Source organism: Limulus polyphemus, unplaced genomic scaffold (assembly GCF_000517525.1).
Source record: "Limulus polyphemus unplaced genomic scaffold, Limulus_polyphemus-2.1.2 Scaffold694, whole genome shotgun sequence".
Classification (NCBI taxonomy): Eukaryota; Metazoa; Arthropoda; class Merostomata; order Xiphosura; family Limulidae; genus Limulus; species Limulus polyphemus.
The window spans coordinates 399,935-416,013 of NW_013666304.1; the positions used below are offsets into that span (position 1 = coordinate 399,935).

General features: G+C 33.1%; 1 protein-coding gene across 1 annotated transcript in view; it reads left to right on the forward strand.

Annotated features, from left to right (window-relative positions):
• LOC106460021 (Down syndrome cell adhesion molecule homolog) overlaps positions 1-7,592 on the forward strand; it is a 112,873-nt gene extending 105,281 nt beyond the window's left edge. Inside the window, exons 25-26 of the mRNA XM_022386616.1 lie at positions 6,324-6,406; positions 6,884-7,592. Coding sequence (XP_022242324.1) covers positions 6,324-6,376 — 53 coding nt within the window. The 3' untranslated portion in view covers positions 6,377-6,406; positions 6,884-7,592. The remainder of the gene's footprint in view (positions 1-6,323; positions 6,407-6,883) is intronic.
• Positions 7,593-16,079: the final 8,487 nt, after the last annotated feature.

The following is a 16,079-nucleotide window of genomic DNA, read 5'->3' on the forward strand; positions in this document are numbered from 1 at the left end:
GCAACAGTGTATTTCATGACTATCAAACATGCTGATATGTATGCATATTTTTATCAACTTTAATAAAATTATTCAATCTAACTTGGAATAATTCTTGATGTGTTCATTCATGTATTTCCTGAATATAAGACCTCTTCCTGTATTATTGAATTGCCATGATGTCACAGGGATTTTATTACGATTTACAAGTTTCATTTACCATTAAATGTGGTCACTTATTTGAACTAAAACACTAAATCGTGAACAGTACACAAGCATTAGGTTATTTCGCATTCGATAAAACACTAAATCGTGAACAGTACACAAGCATTAGGTTATTTCACCATTCGATTAAACAGTAAATCGTGAACAGAACACAAGTATTAGGTTATTTCACCATTCGCTAAATCGTGAACAGTACACAAACATTAGGTTATTTCACCATTCGATAAAATACTAAATCGTGAACAGTACACAAGCATTAGGTTATTTCACCAGTCGATAAAAGACTAAATCGTGAACAGTACACAAGCATTAGGTTATTTCACCAGTCGATAAAACACTAAATCGTGAACAGTACACAAGTATTAGGTTATTTCACCAGTCGATAAAACACTAAATCGTGAACAGTACACAAGTATTAGGTTATTTCACCAGTCGATTTGATCTCGCATCAAGAGGAAGAAAAATTTCCAAATTGTAAGCTATAAACTCCTGAAAATGTCATAAATTGTGGTGTTAAACAGGCGGCTGTGTAAGTGATATCAAGGGAGCTACCAGATGGCGCGGTTCTAATTTCATTGACCTTATAAAGACAGGAAGCAGGTTGTTTTAGTAATACACGATTTAAACCACCCTAATAATCAAAACAATGTTTAAAGAGAAAAATAACAAAAAAAGTAGTTTAAAAGTGTATTTAAACATCTAATTTTCTTAATTATATTTTATCAAAAGAAAATAAAGAATAAATAACCTCCTTCCAGCTGAATAATATTATAAGGTACACTTCAACTGAAAATGATACTTCCTTCTCCCCCCCCCCCTTTATAAGACAAACTAATTTTAATAGAATAACGATCGTCGTAAGAAGATACATTGAAATCTTGTTCTTATAAAGACTGCTATATCACTCGTTTCTATCGCCACACATAAGGACACCGTGTTTTCCTCTTCTTAGAAGCGCAATCACATTTTTACTAAGTTCCTTCTTTAGTTTGTGTTTATACATTACATAATTTTCCAAATATCTCGGGCTCTATACTTGTCATGAAGGATTCTTTCCAACAAATGAGAGATCCCCAAGAAAGGAAACTCATAAAAAGAGTCACGTCAGATTAAACCCTTAGAAGAAATAAGAGTAATGCAAAACAGGAACACAATATTTTAAAAACAAAACAAATCATTCTCTCCCGCGAGAAAACAAAAACAGGAAAAAGAAGACAAAGACACAAGAGGACAACATAAAGCACGAATAATGATTCTTAAACTCAGAAACTAACTCAAGATATTAATAAACAGATCATCAAATAGCCTCAACTTATCGGCGTGCACAACCTTCAGGGTAGTGGTACTGGATCGCTGCATCCTATGATTAGCATCTATTATTATCTTCGTTACGGTAAATAAGCCTTCATATCAAGGTAAGTTTCTGTGGTTGGCTGATCCTTATTGTGGAATTAAAACAGTTTTATTCAGCAAATTGATATCATATTTTAATTTCACATTACTTGAAATCATTAGGTGCTTCCTGATTCATCTGGTACAAAGAATCTTACACTTTTCTTATGTTTTCCATTAACTTTTCGTGCATGTGTGTGATTATACAATGAGTTAAAAGATCAACTGATAGCCTTGCACTTTTCCTTGTACAAATTTAGCAGGCGTGAGTTTTGCTGATTCATATTCTGAAAATGTTTAGGTCATTAAATTCATTTGTAGGAATTCATCCCAATTTTCATCTTATCTGTTTACTACTTCAGAAATCTGAATAGTGGAAACTTTCAAATCATTCAACTGGACCGTCACTCTGAAGTTGATATGGTGTCGTCCTTATTTGCTTCGTATCTAAAATCTCACAAATTTTCATGAAAGCCTGTATTCAAATTTATTTTCTTGATGAAGTTATACGAAAATTGACACTTCAGAACTGCAGCAATAGTTTTCAATTAGCATTATTACTATAGTGCGAACTTCTAAATTATGGACTTCCCCTAAAATAGAGAATTTTGTAAGGTAGTGCATAGCTGCTACAGTGTATTATTTCCTATCTTAGTACATGTAAATAGGCCTAAGACATCAAGTGGTAGTTTTTCCATGTCTGATCCAAATTACAGCGAGGACTTAATTCTGTGAGGAAATTATTTCCTTTAATTTAAAATATACTCTACACCACTCCACAACGTTTGCTTCATGTTTACCAACAGGACATCACCTTCTTTATTCTATTACGACCACCGCTTTCGCTATTATGTAGTATTTAGAACATGTGGTTCCAATTCCCGATACAACTTTTCCTGGTAAATTTGTTGTGTGTGTGCCTGGTGCTTGTGTAGGCTTTATTTTGTAGTCTACGTAAGTGGCAAAATTTCTGCCCAATCTGGACATTCTATTTCTTCCTCTTCTTGACCAATTGGAACTCCAAATCCTGAATAATGTCCTACAATCCAGCTCAGTTTTGACTGGTTTTTATAAATGCAGCCACACTCTATTTACATGAAAAGATTCCTCTTTTGTTTTTCATCGTGATCAATAAGTACAATCTCTACAACTTCTGCTCAAGGACTGCATTGCGATATTGAGCTGCAGCATTATATATCAATTTGCGGTTTTAGCCATCTTGCTAGTTCTCTTTCAGAGTTCTTGAATTTGCTAATGCATCTTTAAAATATATGGTTCATTCTTAAGATGAAAATTTTAATTTTTTTATTGGAGTTTTTAAGAAGTCCTTCAAAAAGTAATTTCTTTACTTTTCGAATGACTTGTTAAATTAAGCTTCAGGTGTTTCTATTTTTCTGTATTTGCGATAGAATAGTTTTTTAGGTCTTTGCTACTTGCACCTGTGTCTAGGTGATTCTTGAATGGAAATTTGGATGAGCTGGAACTGATGAAATTATCAAAATTTTCTTCTGATTACGAATATATTCTGTCCTTATTTTATCTGTGCTGAAGAAAAATTATCTTTTATCTAAAAATTCTGTGCAATGGACTGGCTATTGTTGAAAATTCCTTAAGAAATTGCCACTAGTAACTGTACAGACTTAGAAATATTTTAGTTTTTTTGTCATTCTGAGAACTCTGTATTGTCAATATTTGTGGTAACCCCATGTTTATCTGTATTTTGTCCTAAGTATCTTACCTTATACGGGAATAATAGTAGACGTTGTAGACTTAGTTTTTTCATCCTCGATGGCCTCTAAAAACTGATTTGTGACTAGGATCTCAGGTGTGTCAAGTTATAATTATGGGTAAGCAAGACAGTACTTTCTCTAAAATCCAAGGCCAGAACAGGCAGTGCTTCTCCCCTCTATGCTATTCTTTCATCAAACAAAACTTTATGGGACTCTTTCCCGTGGGAAGACCCAAATTTCATGTAGAGGGCTTTTAGTTTCAGATAGTCCCTTAAAGCGAATGAGGCTGCTAGAAAATACGTACTGTATAGGAAAAGCAAAAGATGAGCAATCAATAGTATATCACAAAGCCAGAAGGCCACTGGTATCATCAGAAACGGAACTGTATTCTACTTCTTGGGAAGCAGCCAGGAAGCCAGATCTCCGTGCACATGAGGGGTGCAACCCCTTGGATTGTCAACATATCTTCGTTCATCAGGGAATATAGTATTTTATACTACTGCAATTATAACTTTGCTATGAAACATAGAGCTTTATCATCGTTAGGATCGACCCTGTTGACATTAGCGTGAAACAAGCAAAAAGTGTGAAGCTACATTACTATTATACACTTTTCTCACTGGAAACTCATGCAAGGCCAGTAAAAAAATGGGTCACTAAAATTATTATCAGTCTTATATATTATCATGCTATACTGTTTACAATCTACTGTTCAATTGGTTCACTCAAATCCAAAATAAAATAAAATCTCTACATTTGTTTCATACTTTTATACGCACATAAACACGTGATTCAGAATCTATATGAATAAACGTCAATATGTGTGTGTATCTATTCATTATACGTTCCCAAGTTTCTTGATCAATCAGCACCGTGATTCAGGATAACATGAGGAAGGTTCTAATTTGATATTGATAGAATTCCTGAAAACAGTATGTCTTTCTTTTCAGTATTGTTACGTTTATGTATTTTTATTGCACCTTCAATGATTACTATGTTAAGAAAAACAATAGAAGCACAATTTCCTATCCTTTGTTACAAACGAGTTTTTATATCACCAGTCCAACTGACGGGTACTTTAGATAGTGTGCCATAAAATAGATGATAAAAATTGGTAAGTCAAGTTAATAGCATGCAATTACTTAAAAAATAAGAATTCGTAACAACTGATTATTCAAATATATTATCTGACAAGAACTGTTAAATTGTTGTTGTTTGTTATTAAGCAGAAAACTCTACAAAGGGCTATCTTATCTGTGCTCTGCCCACAACAGGTATCGAAACCCGGTTTCTAGTAGTCCGCAGACATACCGCTGTGTCAGTGGGGGCAATTTTAAAGACATTATTTTTTATTTAGTGACATAACATAGTAATTAATTGTGTCAACTTTGAATTAAAGTATCATTAAGAGACAGAATGTCTACCGTAATAAAACCAAACTTCTCTTACAGTACCTTAATGAAGCTGATTTTCCAGGAGCAATATAAACATGTTGTCGTCCACATATTGATGTATGTTCATATATTAAAACATAAAAGCGATGTTTTCTCTTTCTCAGTTTTGTAATTAATTTACGAGCCTTCAGTAACATGTGCAATAACATTCTGCGAGTGTTTCAGTCTATGAATAACTGACAGTGGGTCAATTAAAATTACTCGAGCTCTTACATCATATTAAATACACGTCACTCGCGTGGCAGTTGCTGCAGCTACAAATATCAAAATGTTATAACATTGATGAACATGTTCATTGATCACCGCATCACGTGGAAATACATTCAAAAACGTGAGCAACATAGTCACTATCAAAAGAATTGCATCAAGAAATAAGTGTAGACTGAGGCACATAGGGAGTGACCGAAATAAAGGCCTAATAGAAATCATAATATTGATGAACTCAATGAAATATGTATCTCTCTCATAATGAAAAATAAACAAATAACCATTTTTTTATGAAAATCATTTTCCCATCTCTATGTTTTCAATACACGGCCCCCTGGTGGCGCAGCGGTAAGTTTGAGGGCTCATAACGCTAAAATTCGGGTTTCGATACTCATGGTGAGCACAGCACAGATAGCCTATTATACAGTTTTGTGCTTAATAAAAAGTGAACAACACAGGGTGTTATTTTCGACTTTAGTAAAGCTATTTTTGCATTAAGGTTTGTTTTTCTATGCTCATAGCATTTTTTGTAATAATAAATAGTTAGTGTCACGCGATTGACGTTACATTTCATTTCTTTTAAGAGTTCGAATGTTCTCGATTGATTCTCACTGTGTTGAAGTTGAAAGTGATATCAAGGAAACCACTTGAAGCTAATAAGTTGTAGAGACACGTGGCATGAGTAATATTATAATAATTTTTGGCACACTTCCTTACAACTTAGTTATCTTATACAGTATTGTTCATATTTAGTTTTGACATTTAACTTAAATTACAACTCAACCTACAATTTGTCTCTATATTTTATACAACAAATCCTTGTATTGCGGCTATCTGATCACATTCATCACATCAATATCTTATTCGCTTCTACCATCTCCACGTAACACCAATAATACCATACTAACGTTGCTGTTCTCGAGCTTGGAGTGTTATTATTATACGCTCTTCTAATTCTTGACAATCCCTAAAGGACTTGATAAAGGAAGGACGTAGTGTTTAAACGTGTGATAAGCCTAATACTAATGTCTTATGATAAGTATAATTATAATCATGCTTCGCCAGCTTGTAAAGGCAATCACACCATAACAAAACATTTATATTACCCTTCTCAGTCGTCTCTACAATTGACTATCGACATCTGCAGATGGTTGCAGAAATTGTGACCGAAAGCTCAAGAAATACATTAAAAAAACATGGAAGGGGAAATATGGCTCTTATATTTTAATTGAAATTTGTAATGTATTTATTTTTAAATAATATATATATATATATATATATATATATATGTGTGTGTGATTTTGATTTCGTTTTTTTTCTCTCTCTCTCTTATTAGCTCCTCCCAAACGAGTTGCTGCCAAAAATCCTGGGAGGTCACCTTACAGATGAAGTTTGATCTAATTATTTTTAATTACAAAGGTTAGTAATGAGTGGTTGTTTATGAGTTTTCTTTAAGCATTCCTTCTTCTTATGCGCTCACCAAGAAAACTATTACATCTTACGTTCATAGGTGTCCGACCTTATAACACATACAGTTAGTTCTCTTTCAAACTTAAAGACTCACTATAAAAGAAAATAAAAATACTCGTGATGCAGTAATACATTATCATTTAAATTAGAAGAGGATACAATATTGATTCGTATAATTAAGAAAATATTAGATATTTTTTATTAGAACGTGTTCGAAAGGATTGTCAATGATTGTTTAAAATAAGCCTTACTCTGATATAAAAACTGATTGAAGTGAAATTCTACGTATTTATAACAGACATTTCGCTCTTAAAGATCGTTTACCTTGGTCCGTGGTATCTGTTCGTTCGAGAAAGTGTGAAATTAATAACTTTATTATGATAATTATTGGTTGTGCACGAATAAAATAGAACTTATTATTTGCAGATCTCTTAAAGGAAATGTACACCATGATTCTTTGTCAAGATGATGGTTTTTGGACACATTCATAATCATCAAGGATAATCTATTGGAAAATATATCAACGAGAAAATTAATTAAAGTTATTATCAATGTGCCAATTGAAATGTTGTGTGTAACGATTTTTTATATGCTTATGTACATCAGATGCACAAACTGTTCAGATATTATAATATATATCAAGGAAACGAGATAGTGATCAGTCACTACAGGGGGCGTTCTACGTCTCGAAAATAGTTGCAGGTAGTGTGACATTGCAATTTTTGTTCAATGGTAATTAATTAAATATCCTCTGTTTATATATGTGGTGTGTACGTGCGTTAAGATAACCACACTTTCTAATAGCAGAAATAAGTTTTATTTTGGTTTTTCTGTGGAATATGTGATACCTTTGTTAGTTTTATTTATCCAAGGTTCTCATAATGTTACACTACATACCACCTCGACTTTTACTTAACTCTTCTGGTTGTTGACACAGTCTCCACAGTGGTGAACTTGACATCTAGTCATTGGTGTCAGTACTATGTTAGTTATCACTTAGATTGTTTGAGTTGGCCGCTTGATGGCGCTAAGATCATGGTACAGTTTTAGCAGCATTGTTATTTATGCAACTAAAATAACTTACATTCCAGTCATCAGAAATATTCACAGTGTTTATTTAAAACGAACACTCTTTAATGGTATTCACTGTTATTTTTCTTGTGTATATATTGTATTACAATTGGTGTATTTTGTCTGTTATTTTTCTTGTGTATATATTGTATTACAGTAGGTGTATTTTGTCTGTTATTTTTCTTGTGTATATATTGTATTACAGTAGGTGTATTTTGTCTGTTATTTTTCTTGCGTATATATTATATTACAGTAGGTGTGTTTTGTCTGTTATTTTTCTTGTGTATATATTGTATTACAGTTTAGAACAACTTACTCAGTACGTCAGCGTAACTGATAAAGTGATATATCATTTGGTGGTAAAATTGTATTAATAAAATACAGAAAAAGAGCAACTTAATAGTTTTACGCACGTTTCCTATTTCCAGACAATTAAGCCTGGTCAAGAGGCCTGAATTGTGCAGAACATTAGAATATTAATATCTTTAAAAATACTGCTGTTTCATATAAGTCCGATACGTTCGTTAATGTTAATGAAATTTATTTTAAACCATTTACATTGGAATTTTTCTTCTGTCATGATATTATGGTAACATATGCCCAGCCTTCTCTCACAGAATAACGTCAAACTACATTTAATAATTTAACGTGTTTTACTACGTTTAGTGGCTAAAGCTAAGACGTTGTGTCTTCTTATTATGTTCTGTAATTAAATTCTAAATGTAGCGTCCCTTTCTCCTTGAGTTCCTCGCCTCTTTCAGCTTGGCGATAAAGGTATGGGGGCCCTGTCTAGACAGTGATCATTTATTTTCAAGCGGAGATAATACTTTTCCTTGCATATGCTCATTACGTAATGTCTAATTGTTAGCCAAAGTGCTAACTACTTAACAGAAACGTTAGCAGGCGACCACTTTATGTTGCCGGGAAGCAAATCTTTCATTTTCTATCCTGTGGTTTTATTTTACACTGGATGTGTAAAGGTTTCCGTTACTCAGAAATATTTAACCGTAGTCCAAGAATCACGTGTTTTGTTTGTTTTTTGTTGTTGTTGTTGTTGTTGTATTTTTTGTCCTTTACGACCTTAATCCCAACTAGTTTGGGGTCGACCGGTAATTTTGTAAGCCAATAATTTTTACACTTGAGTGGCTGTCCCAATCGGCAACCATATAGGACGAGTATGTTTGGTGGCGGGGATTCGAACTCGCGACTCTCAGATTGCGAGTCGAGCACCCTTAACCACCACCAGGCCGTGCCAGACTCCAAGAATTACGTATATTTTTTGATCAATCTAAAACTAAACCTTAGTTTATGTTTTTGAATATACGCTGCTTGGTATTTCTTCGTACTTCTTTACAGTAGAAACGACAAGTCTATAGCGTGTTCTTAGTAGTTCATTAGTAATTAATAACAGTTAAAAAAAGGAGATAAGTACGTACTTATCCTCAACACTAAACCTCAGATCGTTCACTTCATTTTTATATCCCAGATTGTACACCGAGTTCTAAGTTTATCCTCGTTTTTAAATTCCTGATTTTTCAGTGAGTCTTTCTTGCAATGAATCATTATATATGAGATATTTCAAACACTGTTATTTACACCTTTAAAGTAAATTAGTATTCTCAAGCGAAACAATAGTCTATTGTAAACACGTGGAATACATTCGTGATTTCTGCTCTCAAGTCCTCATAATTATATGGAAAATAGTTTTGACATGAGAATTATTCTTGGAAACTAAACTGCCATACACATTAATGATTTACTAAACTGAATCCTAGAAATTATATTTTCTTTCATTGAACGTATTGTTCAACACTTGCAAAGCTTATGGGATATTCGAAGTATAAACATTACAAAGATAATCCTATAAATATGTTTTGTTCTAAAAGTATTTAATGTGAATATAATTGTAACACTTTGGAAAGATGGTGAGTTAATTTTTATTTATATTTGATTTTCCTGGCGCATGTACATACGTATATACGTAGAAGAGGTATATGTTTTCTCTACTTTAGCAAATAAATGACTTTATACGTTTATTTTACCAATAATACATTTGTATAATATTCAAATACTGTAGATTCAATAGAGTGTGACGGGAATTGTTATTCAAAATAGAATAATCGACACAGATGTTTCAGTGTTATAGTAAACGGCAAAAATCTAGCATTATTTCCCACCAAACAGTGGAAAGTACAGAAAAAACTGCTGTACTAAACAAATAAAAAAGTGTAAGGTTAAAGATACACTAGCAATTTTTATTGTCAATTAATTCTAGTCGACAAAAAAAAATTGACAACTGAATTACTGAAAAAGGACAGTGGTCTGTCTTAGTAACGTGATTAACAATCTGAAATTTGTTAACAAGTCGAGTTGGCAATTACGTAGTAAATTTTTGTCGTCAGTTACACAGAAAACATATCGTGCGTCTCTGGCCTAATAGGCGCTGTAGTTTTAAGAAGTAACATCGTTATACTTAGTATCAACTTATACAGTTGAAGGAAGTAAGACAAATTCAACTGACAATTGCACCAAAACACTGTATTGTTGTTCTAATCAGTAGGTAGGCCAATTACCGTTGTACCAAAAATATTAAGTGCAAAAATTAAGTGTCATTGTTGTACTAAACATGGCGATGTACAAATGATATTCTTGTACTTAATTAAAAGAAGTACATATGACACTGTTTTACTTAACAATATTGAGGTACATGGCATTGCTGTACAAAGTAACCGCATCACGGAAGAAAGATGCACGGTGTGTATATAAGCTGCATTTTTTTAAATAAGGTTCATTGATCTGAACATATCAAAGACTTAACTATAAAGTATAATTATCGCTATTAATATTATGTGAAATAACTTCAAGTATTCTTCATGCATATGTAAGACATAATGCGATATTGTGCCACTAAATATATTCATTTCTTGTAAATCCTAGAAAAAATTGTTTGTTTGTTGTTGTTTTTTTCTATAGTTTAATTTGTTCATAACGTCATTTGATGACATGAATAGAAAGTGAGTGAAAGAAAACGGCTTATTTCAAATATTCATAAGTAGTTGTTTCTTATTCAACCTAATAAAATGGTAGATACGTTATTACTCAGTTTTTGGTTTACGTATGCTCTATGTGTTTTACCGCCAAACACAGATTGATTTTTCATGATAAAAATTATTTTAAAATTGTTAACTTTGTCCAATTTATCTCCAATTAATTACTGAGTTTACCGTGTAACCAGCTGTTCTAGCTAACCAATAAATGTGTCTTATTTTTCACTGTATTTACTTCTTTACTTGGATTTTCCCCATTTATCTCTTTAAACTAACTGTTCAACTAACGTTACTGTTTTGCTCCAGCTCACTATTAAACTGCTTTTATTGTTTTTATTCTGTTTTTCAGACATTTCTCCAGCTACAAAATTAACTTATTGGCTGTCTTTTTCTGTTCGTTATAGTTATTAAATCCACCTTTTTAACTTTTCCTTGTTGAACAAGCCTTTATGAGCTTTTAAACTATCAGACTGAATATTGACCTCATTCATGCTGCTGCAGCTGTTAAAATAGCGTTATCTTAATCACGCTAACTGTTCAAATAATTATATTATATTAATCGCGCTTGGGCCAACTAATTATTAATTTCATGTTACTCTCTGTTTTTATATCTAATAATAGATGAACTATTTACTTCATTCTTAGCTTTTTTTTAGCTTGATATTTAGCTAAATTTGTTATCTAGTCTATGACTTTTCCAACAATCACTTAAACAGATTTAATGTATTGTCTTAAAACTCTCCAGGTAATCATTAAATTGCTTTTACTATGTTGTCTTAAGCTATACCAATAAATTATGGCTTTCAACTGATTTGTTTCAAAATAAAATGACTTTATTACTTGGCATTATTCTCATCTACTTGTACCCCGGTAGAACAGCGGTAATCTTACAGATTTATTACGCTAAAATCCGAAGTTCGGTTTCTGCGGTGGACAGAGAGTAAGATAACCAATGTGTAGCTTTGCGCTGAAAAGCACAAACAAAAACATCAACTATTTATTTGTTTCTCTATTTAACCACCAAGTCGACCTTATCACCTTGTGCATACCTTATTATCTAGCCCTTTGCTGTTCGGTCTTTGTATTAATACGGCCTTATTATCATGCTATTCTAACTATTAAACCAACCTTATTACTTCCTCATCTGGTTCTCTATAGTTAAGTTACTTTACTCACCTGTCCTCTGCTGTTTATTCTATTAGACCAGCCTTATTACTTTGTCCTCTGCTTCTGAAGTTATCTGATTTTGCTCATCTGTCCTCTACTGTTTATTCTAATTCCATTTCTAATATTTCTTCTTCTGGCACAGATAAACTAGCCCCCTGGTGGCTCAACGGTAATTCGGAAGGCTTAAAACACTGAAAATCTGGTTTTCCTTCCTGGTATGAGCACAGCATAGATAGCCCATTGTGTAGCTTTGTGCTTAACAACAAACAAACAAAAAAAAAGATAAACTAAATAAAACAGAGAAATAGTTCAAGTTTAACTGTTTGGAAAAAATACCCACTTCATCATGACTGAAAGAGAATTTTAATGGTGTTTAACCTTTGTTATGAAGATACATTGCTAACTATAAATGCTATTGCAATGCTTGTGCTGAATATTATTGATCTCAAGGTGTTCTTGTACTAGCTATGCTAATTGGAAAACAGGCTTTCTTAATAGTGGCTAAGGTCATAAATAGTTCTTTCATTAAATATACTCTCAGGTTGTAAAAGTAGTTTACCTTACTTTTTGATCTTATACTGAAGTTTAATCCTATCTTTCAGGTGCAACACCTCTGCCTGTTTTATATCGTCTGTCAATTATCTGTAACTCTATTTAATATATGTAGTAGAAATGTTTGATAAATACCGCATTTTCTAAAGTTTAAACTTTTATCACAGAAGGAAACAAGTTTTAATTATTCTGATTATCGTGTACTTTTGTAAGTCGTTGAATGTAATTAATAAAAACTTAATGGTTTAAAAACGTGTTATTTTATTTTATACAATGCTAAATGTCTAGATGGTATTAGATAATATTAGCACTTTACGCTGTGCTTGAATTTCGGAAATTTCCTTTAAATGAATAATAACGTGAAGAACAAACAGACAATTTAGTGGAGTATTGACTTATAGTCTTGGCTAAGGGTTAGATCTTTTAATAAATTTTTGTAAGATGTGTTGTAAGAGTTTCATTTGTCCTGGTTTATTATTTATTGTTTTAAAAAACTTAACATTGCTTTGTCCGATTTTTAACTTTCTATTTGTATTGTTTTAAAAATATTCAAACAATCTCCGAAGAAGTTTTTAAAAATCTGTTAGTTTTACTATCTGTTCTTCCAGTTCTGTGTCTGTTTAACTTCTTTCTTTTGTTGATCTTCGAAAAGTTAGTTTGCGGAATACAGTGGATTTAGTGAACGCATAGATTCCCGTTTTCATAATGAATTCCAATTTGATTAGCACAGACTGTGTTGTATTAACTCACTCTTTAATCAACTAAATAGCTTATATTCTCATGAAAATAAACATGCTTCTAGCATGATGTGTGGGAAACTCTCCATCGATTATTGTTCCAACATAAGAGGTCTATTGACTTTGCTTCAAGCTGTTAGCTGGGACTTAATTAAACACACCGGTCCATTGGGTTTTGTTTTACTGAAATGGTTTGATCGTTTTTTTGTTTTTGGTCTTTTGTGTAAAGAATTAGTTTCTAAGACGTATGTTAATATAAACATATTAAGAACATCATTATATATATATAGTGTAAGGTTAGTGGGAACAATAATATTGTTCTACTTTTATCCCGGCCCGACATGGCCAAGTGGTTAGGGCGCTCGACTTGCAGTCTGAGGGTTGCAGGTTCGAATCCCCGTCCCACCAAACATGCTTGTTATATGTGACGGTCAATCCCACTATTCGTTGGTAAAAGAGTAGACCAAGAGTTGGCGGTGGGTGGTGACGACTCTAGTCTTACACTGCTAAATTAAGGACGGCTATCGCAGATAGCCCTCGTGTAGCTTTGCGCGAAATTCAAAACAAACTACATTTATCTAAAAGTATAATTTAAGCTTTCTGTTTTTTTTTCAAACTATTCAAACCCGATGTGGTGCGGAATATTATAACCTGAAGAGCTTGGTTCTGTTAAAAAAACGTTAGTATAATCGTCTGGCCCAATCACAAACATTTATTTATTAGTTTTGTGACAACACAGCACATATGACCTATCAGGAACACGTGAATACATGTGTTAACCAAAATACTGTAATAAACTTCAATAGCGAACATAACCACTATAAAATGCCTGACGTTATTATTACTTTAATGCTGAAAAAAAAAGGAGAAACGTGTACCTCTAGTGTCATCACACCTTAATCAAACAAAACGGTAATTCTGTATTCAAACTATAAAAAAAAGAAGGAAAGGAAGAATAAACTATTTACTGTTTACAAAAAAATATGCAGACTTATTACTATTCTCCAGAATATACATTCAGCACCTAATTCAGCACCTCTCATTTTGTTCAGTGTAACTCAATGATGACTCTTAAGTGAATTAGGAGTAGAACTGGCTGCAAATTCAATGACAATAATACCAAAAAAGTGGCTTCATTTTTCTGTGGTTATGAGATATCACCTACAGTTTGAGCTAAAGCAGTATTTTGACTTCTTTTCTGCTCAAGCGATTTTAGACGAATTTGATATTAATTATACAGTCTTACCTCCCTGTATTAACACAGTTGTACATAACCTATTATAAAACTATAAGTTAACTGTGAAAGTTATAGGGCCAGGCTGTAAATCTGATAATTCATGATTTACTACGACCAGTGGCTGCAAAAACTCTTCTACAGTTTGGGTCCTTGGAGGAAGTTTAAGAGCGATGGTTGAATCTCACTACTCGATCAGACAAGGGTAGCTCAAGAGTTGACGGTGGGTGCTATTGATTAGCCGCCTTCCCTCTAGTCTATTAACTCAAAATTAGGGACTGACATGTGCAAATCATGCTTTGCGCAACATTATGAAACAAATACAATTCGATTTATGTCCAAGTTTTAGTATAGTCTATATGCTAACTATTATAAGATTTTACTCTTTTCTCCACAAATCTGTATGTTTTATTAATTAAATATCTTCGGTATAATAAATCTTTGGGTCGAACGCAGCCCAGTGGTTAGACGGGGATAATGTCCCAGCCCGCGTCTCGTTACCTCCAACCAAAATAACTCTCCGCTCTTTAGCCCTTTGACTACGGTTGCATTAAAAGGGCGCGTAATTTTTGAGAGTTGTACATTGTATACAGCACAATTACATTCAACTGCCGGAGGCGGACCGTAATCTATACGGCGAATCAGCAGTCAATGGGTTAAGACCGTGGGTGTGTTATAAGAGTGACAGTCAAATCCCATTATTAGGTTTGATAAGAGTAGTTCAAGAGTTTTCAATGGGTGTTATTGACTAATTGTCTTCCCTCTAGGCTAAAACTCAAAAATTACGGACGGTTTGACCCAAATAGACTTCGTGTAGCTTTGTGCGAAATAAGTCAAACAAACTTTTAATCTCGTTATTTTATTTACTATTAAAGTTAAATATATGCTATATGCTAAGTATATGTCTTAGTTAGCTGAGGCAAACATTATAAGTCGACATATTTACTTCTACTTTCCAAAATATATACTTTCTTGGAAATAGGTTGGAGGGAAAATGGTCAGTTTTAACGCTTCAGTCGCTGAAACTAGAGAGCTTTTCTCATCCAACTGTGTAATATTTTCGCTACATATTTACTTGAACAAACAAGATTGACCAATTAACTATGACTACTTTAAAACTCAGCTTGTTTTCGGTTTAATTGTATTACATATAATAATTTAAACTTAGACGACAAGAAGCCGCCCGTTACCATGACAACACCTCGTGACTAGTACATGAGCAAAACCGTAACTTTTACATTTTGTATGTTCTGAGAAGACGTTAGAAGATAAAGTCGTTTACCGATCGATAGGTCTGGTGAAAATTTGATTTACTTGCTGTGGATCAGTTTGTTTAAGATCACAACCACTGGATCCAGCTAGCTACATTCACGTGGTCATGAATTTTACAAAACACTCGCGATTTCGCCAACAGACCGAAACGGCGTAAAACCTGAAAAATTATCTGCTTCCACTCAAGAATTTCAGTCTTGGGACAGAGATATTAAAGGATATACAGATTCGCAGATATCATAACTGAATAAGAGACAGACAGATAGAGAGCTTAACAATAATAGTAATTAAATTAAAAGTTTGTTTGTTGGATTTCGCGCAAAGCTACTCAAATGCGATTTACGTTAACCGTTTCTAATTTGGAAATGATAAACTAGAGGAAAGGTAATGCGATTTACGTTAACCGTTTCTAATTTGGAAATGATAAACTAGAGGAAAGGTAATGCGATTTACGTTAACCGTTTCTAATTTGGAAATGATAAACTAGAGGAAAGGTAATGCGATTTACGTTAACCGTTTCTAATTTGGAAATGATAAACTAG